This window comes from Schistocerca cancellata, chromosome 6 (genome assembly GCF_023864275.1).
Source record: "Schistocerca cancellata isolate TAMUIC-IGC-003103 chromosome 6, iqSchCanc2.1, whole genome shotgun sequence".
Lineage (NCBI taxonomy): Eukaryota > Metazoa > Arthropoda > Insecta > Orthoptera > Acrididae > Schistocerca > Schistocerca cancellata.
In genome coordinates, this window is record NC_064631.1 from 682827437 (window position 1) to 682841519 (window position 14083).

Below are 14083 nucleotides of genomic sequence, written 5' to 3' on the forward strand. Positions count from 1 at the left end.
AAATGGACAGATAAAAATATCTACTCACCAAGTGGTGGCTGGGGAACCTATACACAAAAGGATTTATCTTTCACAAGCTGTCGGAGTCATTGGCCCCTTCGTCTGGCAGAAGAGTAGAAGGGGCAGGAAGAGGGGTGAAGGAAAAGGACTGGAGTGGTTTAGGGGAAGAGGTACAATTTAGAAAAGTCACCCAGAACCCCTGGGCAGGGGAGACTTATCTGCAGGAGACCTGGGATATACATTGTCAAGCACAGCACCCACTTAAATTAATCTTTTAAAGTCTGGAAAGCCAGTTTGCAGTGAGGTGACCATTTGAAATGTGCACCTTGGTTTAGAGTAGGTTCAGTGAGTATGAGAGCTCTGCTACTTTTGCAAGGGAGTGGCCATAATAGTTGATCTTACCCAGAAACACTTGAAAGTCTTTTACATTCATGAGGTACTGTGCAACAGCTGCGATGTAATCATCTTTTGGTTCAAGTCCATTGGCCAAGAGTTTGAACCCTAAATATGTCAAGGGTACTTGCATGAAGGAACACTTGTGGTGGTTACATTTGAGTGCATTTGCTGCCAGCTCTGGAACAAGAGCTAGAAGTTGTTTCATCTGTAACCAAGATATCATCAAGGTGTGTGGCACAGTTTGGAATACCTTATAGTAATTGTGCCATAAAACATCAGATTATGGTAGGAGTTGATGATATTCTGAAAGGTAACCAATTTTAATTATAGATGCCATATCTTGTATTGAGCACGAAGTAAGCTTGTGGTACTGCATCCGAACAAATTTGAAAATATGCCTCTGTGAGGCCAATTTTACTGCCAATGGAATGGCCCATTGACTATGTGGGAAAGGTATAAACAGATCTTCATGAGGTGAATTTGTCCAGTTCTGTTTTGAGGATGTTCCAAGGGTCAGGCGTACCAGGCGAACTTCAAAGAAGTGCAGGGCAACCATCATCTTAAGAGTGACATGAACTTCGAAAGCAATTATCTTCCGTAATCTCTGTGAAAAGTATTGAACTTATCTGTCACAGAAAGGGATGGCACAAGACCCTTCAGATTGAATGGTGTGTATGGTTTCATGAATTGTAAATCCAAGAATGTGGAAGGAGTCTATCCCCAAAAAATTGTCTACTTTGAGATCAGCTAGCAAAAGAAAATTTACTGGATGAGTGACTTGATGGTAAGGGAGTAAAACAGAAGATATTCCTAGCAATGGCAACTGATGACATTAGCCAGTGATTTGTCTCAGCTGCTTGCAAATTCAGTGAGGGTTGGTTCAGCAAGGACACAGAAGCACCAGTATCCTGTAGTGACCTCACAGAGTGACTACCTATGAATGTATCTATGTTCATTTTCTGGGCTTCATTCAGAGACATCAGCACTTCCATAGGTTTATCACTCACTTGGTTCACTCCCATAGGCTGGGGCATATTTACCGTAAAAGTTCTAAAACATATACCTTGTTAGGTGTCCCTCTTTTCCACAGCACTGATGTCTCGAGTACCATTGTGGGTATGTGCTACATTTACTCTTCCTTCAAGAAGCAATGCTTACAGCTAGGTAATGGCAGTGCCGCTGATGTGTTACATTGCGACTGGTGTGGTTGTGTATGGGATTATCTGGGTGGCGGAGCAGGTGAGCGCCCCACTGGAGGTTGTGTGACATCCCACACAACCAACGCCGGAGAGCTGATGCTGTGACACCTGCTACCATCATAAACACACTCTTGTCTGTGCAGGCAGTTTCTTAGGCTTGAGCTATTCATGTTACTCCCATCAGAGAAAGATCTGACTTCCTCAATATGTGGTTCCTTATTCCTAATTTGGTGCACAAAGATTCAGAATTGCAATTCCTACTTAATACCTGATGTTCCCTTTAGAAACAGAAAATACAAGTATCTCAGACAGAGTTATCCATATATGTAACAGGAGTGTAGAAGGTGCCACTGAGTTTTTAATGTTGACTTCTTATACCTCATTAGCTACCCACCCTATTGCAGAAAAGCATCCTTTGAGGTTGAAGTTTTTCTTTGTAATTCCTTGTGACTGTGCAGTTATGGCAAGATTCCTACCACAGCAAGCTCACAGTTATCTGGGTTAATGCAGATCTGAGATTGTACAGATAACTGAAAACCATGGATAATCTAAAATACACATAATTTTTACCAGAATCTGCCATTAACTGTAGTTACAAAACATGTTACTTCTCACATTTGAAAGCCCACTGTATTATTTGCCAGAAACTGAAAACTTATTTACAAAATTACACTTGAAATACACTATATTTCATTTCACTTGCTGTCACTTCACTTTTGGGAAATAAACTTTCATTTTATACTGTTTCTGTTTTTCATTCACTTGTTTCCTGACAGTGGTTTTCATTTGCCAGAAAATCAAATGAATTTTGTTATATTTATTTTACTAACAAGTCAACATATTTCAGTAACTCGGTGTGCATGGTAATGGGTTCCCTGATCACCTCATCTATGTTCACCTCCTCTACCAAACACACTTTGTTCACTATATCAGAATCACATAGCTGCTCAAATCCGGTTTCATAGATTTCGCTATGTAACCACTCATAAATGATGAATGTTTTTGTCATCTACATTTTTGCAACCACTAATCTGTATAGGAAAATAAAATATTCTTTCTCAATGTAACAGAATACACGTTTCGTTTTTTACTTTTTTTAAAAGTTACTGAGGATGGTAATGATTGGGGCAAACTTAGAGTGTGTGGACAGGAAGCATTGACCAGCCCCCAGCTCTGAATTGCTAGATTAGTCCAACTCAGTTTCAGTTATTACTTAGTGAACTACCTCCCTAAGTACTTAGCATTTAGTATCATCTGAAGAGCACACATAAATTTATGGGTTGCTTTTAGTCGGCCAAGCATTATCCCCTTGTGCCAAACAAAAGCTACATCCATCTAACTGAAATGGAGCTCATCTACTATTGTGTGCAAAACACAGGAATGGGTGAAATGAAGACAATGTCTAGGGTAGTAGCTTGCAGAGGACCCTGTGATTGTACTGGTATGATCATATGAAGAGAATATCACTTCACATAAACCCTGAACACACTTTTCCCAGAGTGTTCACTGAATGGAGCCAATAATAAAAGTTTTTTATTATATGGGAAAATCAGAGGAAATTTTATATATTTATAATTAAAATTTATATTCTTACTGCTATCAGCTATTATAATCTGTTATAAATAGTAACACATGCCTAGTATTAACAAACTGAATTAAAATTATTCATAATTTATGTTGTCTGTAATTTGCTTTTCTTGTGAGTATTTAGAGCATATTGTTTGACAGAATTTAATCATATCATTTGTCATGTTAGTTTTTCTTGTGCTATACTTTGAACAACACATATTTTCATTTTTGCACAGTTGGGCGAGTTCAGTGCACCAACTAGTTCACCTGGCTCACTGGAAGATCACAGTCCACAACTGTCATCTGCAAGTTCAGGAAGTTCAAGAGCGGGTGTCCCCGCAATGCCACATTTCCAGCAACTGCTAGAAGGTTTGCAGGTAAGCATGCTGGAGATTGTTGTTATTATTAGCAAGATTCACAAGCTACAAAAGCTCTTCACTGCAGATGTCACAACCCTGTGCCAGGTTGTTCTATTTGGGCATTTAATTTTCCAGTACATCACGTGTAAAATTTTCGTATCTTCTTTGACATTGCCACATCTGTGCACTCTCTCTCTCTCTCTCTCTCTCTCTCTCTCTCTCTCTCTTTCTCTCTCGTGCGTGTGTGTGTGTGTGTGTGTGTGTGTGTGTGTGTGTGTGTGTGTGTGCGCGCGCTCGCGCGCGCATTTGTGTGTGTGCGCTCTCTCTCTCTCTCTCTCTCTCTCTCTCTCTCTCTCTCTCTCTCTCTATTTTGATGTGGTAACATGTAACATGTGGTGATACATAACACTCCAGAGTGGAGATGTGTATCCTTAGATCTTCTTACCAGTGAATGATACTCACTATGGAAAATTATAAAATAAGAAGTTGTAGGTAAAAGTGAAGATATTGTGCACGGTTGTTATGTTTATTTGCATGTGGTAAGCTCTGTTGAGGGACAATGTGCAATGTGCAATTGTGGTGATCACCAGCCTGACTTGTAGGTGTGCTGAATCCTAAATTGTAGGGAGAAATAATTGAATCTTGTTAAGAAAGACATGTTAAAATAATCTTTGTCATTCTTTCTGTGTTTACTTCTGAATTGGGACATGATACACTGCCTGATAACAGTGAAGCACCCAGAAGAGGAGGAGGAAACAAAACAAAACTTCACAGGCTGAGAGGGAAAGAAATGTTATTTCAGAGACTGGAAAATCTTGTCAACTTTAAAAAAACATAGCAGTATCACCCCATTTATCAGCCAGAAGTTGCACACCACTTTGGCCTGGATTCATGCACTGATTCGTTTGGGAAGCATGTCATAAAGCAATTGTATACTCTCCTGAGGCAACCTGACCCACAACAGTTACCACTGGTCGTGAAAACTAGCACTGTGGCAAAACTGATGTTTGAATTGGTCCAGTACATGTTCTTCTGTGGACAGATCCAGGGTTCATGCCCACTATATACCTACTTTTTGTAGAGACACATGGCATGTGTGGATGAGCACTGCCCTGTTTAAACATGGCGCCACAAACTGTTGCATGAGATACAACAGAGGAAGATGCAGGATGCCAGTGATGTGCCTTGTACCATCAGAGTTTGTTTAGTCACTACCACTTTTGACCTGAAGTCATGCCCAATAGCTCCCCACAACATGATGGCATGAGTAACACAAATGTTCTTTTCCAGAATGGAACCTCCTAGGTTTCCACTGTACTTAATTTGATAGTCATCCCCATAGTACAGAACCGCAATTTACCACTGAACACAATTGATGCTACTCATCAGCAATCCATGCTTCCTGGTCACAGCACCACTTCAAATGAAGTCATTTATGCTGTGGTGTTAACAGCAGCCTACATACGGGACATTAATTGCATAATCCAGACAGTGACTGTCTGTGTTAATAGTCCAGGATGATGCAGAATGTTGTAGGGAGTCCATTGCTTGTTCCCAGATGGCAGGCACAGATACGAATGGGTTGCAATGTGCTTGGTGCACAGTATAGTGATCCTCTGTTGTGGTGGTCAGCCATGGTCGACCAGAACCTTGATGACAGGTGTACGTGCACTCACATTTTTATGCATTCAAACATTGGACTACTACTACATCAGAAGGCCCCATAAATCTGGATATTGCACAGTTCACCCATCTGACTAAATGGAAACTCACAATGAGGCCCCTTCAGGCTCTGTCAGGTGCTGATAACACTGTCTCGGACTAGTACATGGCACCTCTGTGTCCTTCACAGTGCTCACTCAACATCTGACACTGTTCATGCCCACTATATACCTATGAGGCCTGGTAACAGCACTAAAGCAGTCTGGTGGCTGTTATACCTCTCACAGAGAATTACAGCTGTATCATTATTTACATACCTGCCCACAGTGTATACGTTTAGAAATTTAGACTGATATATGTTTATGTCTTCTTGGTGTTCCACTTTTTTGTCAGGCACTGTATATTGAACCAAGAAATCGTAATTGTAAATGAGTTAATGTACTTTTTGTGAAGAGAATACGTATGTTATTGTGATACTTGAGTCTCTCCTAGTATATAAAATGTTCAAACAACTTACAGGGATGCAGCCAGGTAATGTCTTTGACAACTGTTGATATTTTGACAGCTACACACACTGTCATTTTCAAGATATAAATTCAGTGAGAGAAGGCCATGCAAGGAAATTTAAAACCTTTGTATGTGGGGCATATGCTGAGGAACCCCCCCCCCCCCTCTCGCCTCATGCACACACACTGTAAATAATAGTGCCTTCATATAACCAGTGATAAATATCAGAGTCTATACTGAATATGAATTACCAATGGGTGAGGTATGAGGTAGCATTAACTCTGTGCTGCTGCTGTTTGACAAGGGAGACAGCAGAATTCCAAGCTGCATTTAAGCAAAACCCTCCATCACCATAAGATCACTTGCTTATGTTATCTCAACTTCTTTCTTAAAATCAGTATCTCAGTGGCTGACAGTGGACACCAGAAGCTCCACCTGTTACTTTCCACAGGATGACCAGTACTAAGGCAGTCTTCTGCGATAGTAGATTTACTCTGCTGTTGTAAGAATGTGACACACTCATGCCCAATACATGGGCCTCCATTGCCCTGGTGGTGTAACCAAAGTATGACATTCCACAACTGCAAGTGATATGTTAGACATCCACCTAATATAAACCAACATCAATCATCCCTTACAGACCCTAAAGGTCCCTAATCTTGGTTAGTAGTCAAAACATACATTTCACATCATGTTTCCACAGAATGTATCCAATAGTGTTGGAAATTCTCGAGGGTAAGACAGAAACGCCATAGACTTTGGTGACACCTCATTATTTTTTAACTCACCTGATTCATTGCTTGGTTGATAGCGCAACGTGTATCTGATATCCCTCTCTCTCTCTCTCTCTCTCTCTCTCTCTCTCTCTCTCTCTCTAACCATTGTGAGAAAAGGTGACTTAAGCTGACATGCTTTTGGGATCTGAGATGACATGAGCCCTATCAACCAAGGTACAAAGTCCCCCTTCACTCTGAACCAGACGGCATCAACTATTATTCTGAAGATTAATGTGAGTTGGCACCTTACAAAGGGCGTTTCCCAACATACCATCAGTCTTCTTGACATACACATCAAAGAAGGGAAGGCAGCTATCCTTTTCGTCATCACCATGAAGTGAATATTTGGGTGGATTGAATTCTAACAAGCCATAGTATGTGACAAAGAGCTCCCCAGTGTAACTCCATCTTCCTCTTCATAAAACTGGTCATTAAAAAGAAAGTAAGTGGAAGCCAGCACATATTGAAATAGGTTGTGTTAATTGAACACCAGACCTAATCTCACAAGGGGAGGTCACAACATTGGGATCACAGATTTACTTCAAACTTTGTACGCCTTTAGTAGCCATTAAAACAACATAATGCATTAGTGGTAAGGTGCACTACTGGGGCAATTCTGACAAAATCACAAGAGAAGTTTTACATGTCTGTTATATGCCTTATGTATCTGTGAGTAGGTGCTGCACAGTAGAGTTCATGGTGATTAGCAATTGAGCTCCACAAGACGAGAATGTATGAAGCAACAGATCAACTCCCACTCAAACTTCATTAAACTATTTTTTTTTTTAAATTTTTCCATCACTAGTCATTTTATTTAATTTATATGACATTCGAGAGATAATATACTGTAAAAACCATGTGTATTTGCATGAAGTTTTAATTTATGTTTTTCATGTCTGTATGACTAATATTGTCCTGTAATGTGTGATTTCGAGAACATATCAGATGAGAAATTGTTCATTACTCTTGTGGTCCAGCACATTTTGACTTACTATATTACTGATTGTGAATAATGTCATTCACATTATTATTTATTGACATTTGATTTGTGCTTTCCAAGCCTGTCCCTCATCCTTGAAACTTTAATTACACTTAGTAAATAGTCAAGTAACACATGAAATTCACTACAACTTCATGAAAATGCACATGGATTTTTTTTTCAATATATTACATCTCAAATGTCATATAAATTAAATAGCATAACCAGTGATGAAAAAATAGATTAAAAAGTAAGTGGTTGCAGTATTTAAGCTGTTACTTCATTTGTGACTTGTTTGCAACATGTGTATGTTAATCACTTGACGACAATGACTTCTTATGACCAGCACCTTAGCACAGATACGTCAGTTACATAATAAATGTGTAAAACTTCTTTCGAAATTTTCTCCAAATTGCCAAAGTAGTGCATCTTTTTTCTTGCACATTATGTTGTTTTAATGACCTACTAAAGGTGTTCAAAGTTTGAAGCAAATCCGTAATTCCAACATCATCGCCTCCCCTTGTCAGTTAACTGTAACAAGTCAGTCAAAGAACACAAATGATGAGAGGCCATATCAAAACTAACTAAAATATCAAAATCATTCAAACAAGTTCTTAATGTGGTTCACACACTGATCTGCTAGTGGCCTTAACACAGTAGTATGATGTTTTACTACATGTTATGTCAGAGCAACATTGTTACTGACAGTAGGCCTAAGAGGAACCCCTTCCTTGTGAATCTTCAGAAGGCCTTATAATCAGTGGATCATGGCACAATAAGAGTTAAGACTCTTATAGTCCCTTGCAAGAAGAAATTTTTCTTTAGAACGTTGTTGGTCTTCCTCTCAACCTTTTCCGTTGGGTCAGCACTGAGCCTGCAATGGATCAGACAGTAAATGCTACATCATTAGAATGTAATCCTGCTTACTCAGCTCAACTGTAGCATTGTCCTTGTCCGTGGGTAAGATAACAACATCAGGATCCACCATGAGTGAACACAAAGAAGCTCCCGCGCGACTGCTACGGTCGCAGGTTCGAATCCTGCCTCGGGCATGGATGTGTGTGATGTCCTTAGGTTAGTTAGGTTTAAGTAGTTCTAAGTTCTAGGGGACTGATGACCACAGATGTTAAGTCCCATAGTGCTCAGAGCCATTTGAACCATTTTGAACAAAGAAGCTCTTGTTACATCACTCTTGGATGAATGTGTCCCAGTCAGTGTATGACATCCTTCTCTCCTCAACACTTCAGCAGCATCAGGACATGCATGGATAAACCTGCATCATCCAAAGCTTTCTTCATGAGATTTGTTGCAGAATGTCTAGCTGTAGTGCTGCATGTCATTAATACTCCTGCCATCTCAGAAGTTGTTTGGTAGAGGTCAAAAATGTGGTGTAACAATTCTTTAATAGCAGTGGAGGAATAGATGGATCAGAAGTATAACCAACACATAAAGACACAGCAGTATAGAATTAAAGTCAAGACAGCTAAATTATTTCAGTTACAGCAGAAGAATTCATGACAACTTAATCCCTTAATAACAGACCAACAATTAGTCACTGAGGCCAAGCCTGAAACATGTTTCACAAATATTTCTACCTTTGATACTTGGTATTGCTGTTGTTATATTACCTGTATACTATGATATGTTTCTTGAATCCCATTATATTTCTTTTTTTGAATTACAATTTAGCACAGTCTTGAACCCAGTGATTTCTACAATCATACTATGATCAGCAGGGCTAGATTTTTTATTGTGAGCATATCTTGGTCCAACAGAAGAGTGACATAGCAATCAATTAAAGTTTAGGTATCATTTACAATGCCACAATAGCAACAGCACTTGCTATCTTGTGCACACATTGATGGCTTCACTTTTGTTCCTGGTAAAAGGCCCTTTTGCACTACCCACCATAAGCACGAGTTCCTGATGTGGTGCCCAGAAGAAGACTGTCCCAACAAAGATACTGGCTGTTTCTAACAATTCGTGGTGGCATTCATCTGAAAATTTTGAGCAGTTTTCCTTTTGAAATATGTGAAATATTCATGAAGTTGCATGCAGCAGTAAACAACTACTTCATGACATCTGCTCAAGAGCAAATCATGTGATCCTGTAATATTCACTGTTTAAATTTTCCATGCTACCTCACAAAAACAGAGTACAAAATCCAAGCTAATGCACCCTCTTGATGTGGTGAAAGCTTAGATGTTGATTTCTTTCCTGCTTCTGAAAGTAAGAAAGCTTTCAAGGACTTTCATTATGAGTTAGTTGCCATGTAAGAAAATAGTGCTACAAAATATGACAGAGTAGTTAAGTGATGTGGGCATTTGGAATGGGGGAAAACTAAGAAGAGGCTTATGGTATAACCCTCACCCCACAATGAGAGTTAAAAGTTAAAGGTTTGTCGAAGGTGCAGCAATAATTTAACAATTAGCAAATTGTGAAACTTAGTGCGATAGGACAGCCGTGATATGGTGGCAACACACCTTGAGGATGCATGATTTTACTAAGATGCACACAATGTAGCATGCCACAGGAAGATTCCCTGGTTTCATATAACAGTTTACATTTCAGAAGTCCACCTTCTTGTTTTTTATTGGTGGATCTGCATGATATTAAGCCACTGAGTAGGCTTTCAGACATCATTGACCAGAAATGGAAAATGATGCGACCCACGTAATTTTGATTGCAAAGTATTGCGTACCACTAAGAAATTATTGGATAAAGTGTCTCAGTGGTGTTTTGCACTTAACTGAAAAATAATTAATGAAAGAACACTAATTTTGTCCAGTCCTTCATGTCTGAGCAATGTGCCACCAACCTTGCCTGCTTTTTCCAGAAACCTACATAAATTACAATGTATTTGCATAAATAGTAAGGTGACATGTTAGTGTCTTCGATTAATGATGGAATTGTCAAAATATATAGATGCAAACAAAATTTATCCAGCAAACAGTATCTGCTTACACACCTTACATATGCTCAGCTTGAGAGGCTCACCAGAAAAGTGACTTTAGAGGGGGGAGATAAAACAATGGTGCACCTTCATTTAGCCTCAGTGACTTTTCATTCACTACCTTTACAATTTCTGGAAGTTTCAATTTATTAAATGCAATCTTTGAATATTTATCAAATATGCTTCACAGATTGGTTTTTACATATTAGTCATTTTTTATAATGACACATCATTACATTATCAGTTATAAGAGTAGGAATTAGAGCAAAATAATAACAACATGAAACACTTCAGACTGCTCATGTCAGAGGAAAGATCTGGGATTGCTGTTCAAGTGGAAGCCCAGGTGCTTCAAGGCAATTTCATTTTTGCCTCATAAATCATGCAGATGTATGTTTCTTCTGAGTTATTGAGAAACATAATTTATGAGCTTTTTAATGTGTCATAATGCTCTGCTAAATGTGTATTGCACTTGTTTATATTCCAACAAAAATGGCGCATAATGGAAGCAGCTGCCAAAATTTTCCAGCATTACAACCCTGATTCTGATTACTGTTTTGGTCTCCTGCTGATGTTGGACATGTTGTTATACCAAGACTGAACAGCAAAGCAGGCAGTGGAGATTATCTTCACTGCTATCACCAAAAATATGAATACACAGATGTAATTTGAAAGTTTCTACTAAGGTTTCTTTCCCATGGTGTACTTTTGACATGCTATACCTGTAATTACGGAAAAATTTACAGAGGCTGTACTTCCGCCTCGACTGACATCTCTGCCCAAACTCTTTGCCTTTACATATGTCTGCTTGTGTCTGTATATGTGCGGATGCATGTGTGTGTGTGTGTGTGTGTGTGTGTGTGTGTGTGTGTGTGTGTGACTGTATACCTGTCCCTTTTTCCCCCTAAGGTAAGTCTTTCCGCTCCCGGGATTGGAATGACTCCCTACCCTCTCCCTTAAAACCCACATCCTTTCGTCTTTCCCTCTCCTTCCCTCTTTCCTGATAAAGCAACCATAGGTTATGAAAGCTTGAATTTTGTGTGTGTGTTTGTGTTTGTTAGTGTCTCTATCAACATACCAACACTTTCGTTTGGTAAGTTATATCATCTTTGTTTTTAGAAATATTTTTCCCACATGGAATGTTTCCCTCTATTATATTAATATATTATATACTGTATACTGCAATGGTGCATTGTCAGCACTGATGAGCAGCTTTTATTTTAAGTGAGGATCCTAACAGCATATACTAGTGAATTCAGTCTCTTATTGAAATTGTTTAGGTGTACCTCCCACTTCAGATCTGCCTGAACGTGTACACCTAGAAATTTTGTATGACTGACCTTCAACACATTTTTTCCTTCAATAGTGAAAACAAGATTTGCAGGATGGAGGTTTTGTGTGGTATGAAAGTTAACTACCACAGTTTTTTCAGAACTTTTGATGAGCCTATTGGTCTTGAACCAGTGAATTAAGGTACGCATAACTGATACTGCAGCCTCCTGCAGTCTTTCCTCATTCTGTGATTTAATTAGAATATTAGTGTCATCTGCAAACAGTACAGTGGTTCCATCATGTATTTCACTAGCCAAGTCATGTACATACAGCAGAAATAGGACACGTCCTAGAACTGACCATTGTGAGATTCCATACATGATTTTCTGCTCATCACGGTAAAAACTAGAAATTTTTTGTGTTTCACTATCTTTGTGTTTTATTTCTGTAATCTGCTGATGATTACTGAGGTACAAGCGGATCCACTTTTCAGACTGGTCTCCAATACCATAATTACTTAATTTACACAAGAGAATGCCATGATCAATTACATCAAAGGCTTTACTTAGATCCAGAAATATCCCAGATACATGTTGTTTATCATTGACTGCTTTTAATACTTCATTTAAGAAGGCAAAAATTTCTGATTGAGTTGACTTTCCAGCTCTGAACCCATGTTGGGAGTCACTTATCAGCCTCTCTTTATTTAAGAAAACTGTTAATCTTCCAAGGAACATTTTTTCCATACTTTTGCTGAAGCCTGACAAAACTGAAACTGGTCTATAGTTAGCAATATCACTTTTTGCACCCTTCTTATGCAGAGGTGTTACTTTTGCAGTTTTTAGATTATTTGGAAATACACCATTCTCAAAAGATGAATTTACTATGTCTGTTAGTGGTTCCACAATAAATGTTGCATTAGCTTTGATAGCATCTGGTATCTCATCAATACCCACTGAATATTTATTAGGCAATTCTTTTAGGATTCTTGACAGTTCCTCAGGTGTTGCTGGATACAGGAATAATGTGTTTGAATGAATTTCTTGATCTGAGTGACTGGTTGGCTTTTTGTCATGGTGTGTATTTATTAACTGCTATGCTATATTTGAGAAACAATTGTTGAAAGCTCTAGCTACATGTTTGGGGTCAGTTAGTTTATTTTTATTCATAATAAGCTCTATGTTATTGTGATTAACTGGCCTGGCACCCATTTTTTTCCTTACAGTTTGCCAGGTTGCTTTAGTTTTATTCTTGGAATCACACAATATTTTGTCATTTTGTAGTTTTTTTGCTTTTGAAATAACTTGTGTTCGTATTCTTTTGTATCTTTTGAAATATGGAAAAAAGTCAGGACTGGTATTATGCTTGGAGTACTCATACAATCTCCTTTTATTTTGACATGATGTCCTTATCCCTTTTGTAATCCACATGTTTGTTTTTTGAGTAGAGTTCGACGTAGTTGTTTTCTTGGGAAAAGCCATTTCAAAAAAATATTTGACTGTAGCCATAAACTTATCAAATTTCTCATTTGTCTCATTACAGTCATATACATCTTTCCAACTTCACCCTCTAGGAGAGAACAAAAATATTCCACATTTTTTATACTGAAATTCCTTATAGAGCATTGTATTTAACTGGGAATTTGGTGTCCTGAAACATTCATTGCAAGAATTTGAGCATAGTGATCGCTAAAACCCATGTTTACAACTTGTGTGTTACAGGCATATTTGCGTGTATTTCTCAAGATCTGATCAATAATAGATGCAGAGGTAGGTGTTTCTTGAGTTCGTTCAATTACCGTTGGACTGATATTGAACAATTGTAGTAAATTTATGTCATCTCTGAATTTATTGGATTTCCAGAAATTAATAATAAAGTCACCACATATAATTATATTTTTCTTGGGAGAGAGAATTTCTTCCAATAGTTCCTTCATGTGATTGTAAAACACTTTTTTGTCTCCATCTGGTGACCTGTATACACAAATAATAACTGTATTTTGCCTTGGTAGTTCAGCAATGGAGAGTTCTACATCTTTTTCATAGGACAGTTTGTGGTATTTAGTTGTTGTTATTGTGGTCTTCAGTCCAAAGACTGGTTTGATGCAGCTCTCCATGCTACTCTATCATGTGCAAGCTTCTTCATCTCCCAGTACCTACTGCAACCTACATCCTTCTGAATCTGCTTAGTGTATTCATCTCTTGTCTCCTTCTGCGATTTTTACCCTCCATGCTGCCCTCCAATGCTAAATTGGTGATCCCTTGATGCCTCAGAACAAGTCCTACCAACCGATCCCTTCTTCTAATCAAGGTGTGCCACAAATTTCTCTTGTGCCTAATTCTATTCGATATCTCCTCATTAATTATGTGATCTACCTATCTAACCTTCAGCATTCTCCTGTAGCACCACAT

General features: G+C 38.6%; 1 protein-coding gene across 1 annotated transcript in view; it reads left to right on the plus strand.

Moving 5' to 3' along the window:
- Window positions 1–14083, plus strand: part of LOC126088470 (protein madd-4-like) — a 474106-nt gene that overhangs the window by 344329 nt on the left and 115694 nt on the right. Inside the window, exon 16 of the mRNA XM_049906612.1 lies at window positions 3401–3541. Coding sequence (XP_049762569.1) covers window positions 3401–3541 — 141 coding nt within the window. The remainder of the gene's footprint in view (window positions 1–3400; window positions 3542–14083) is intronic.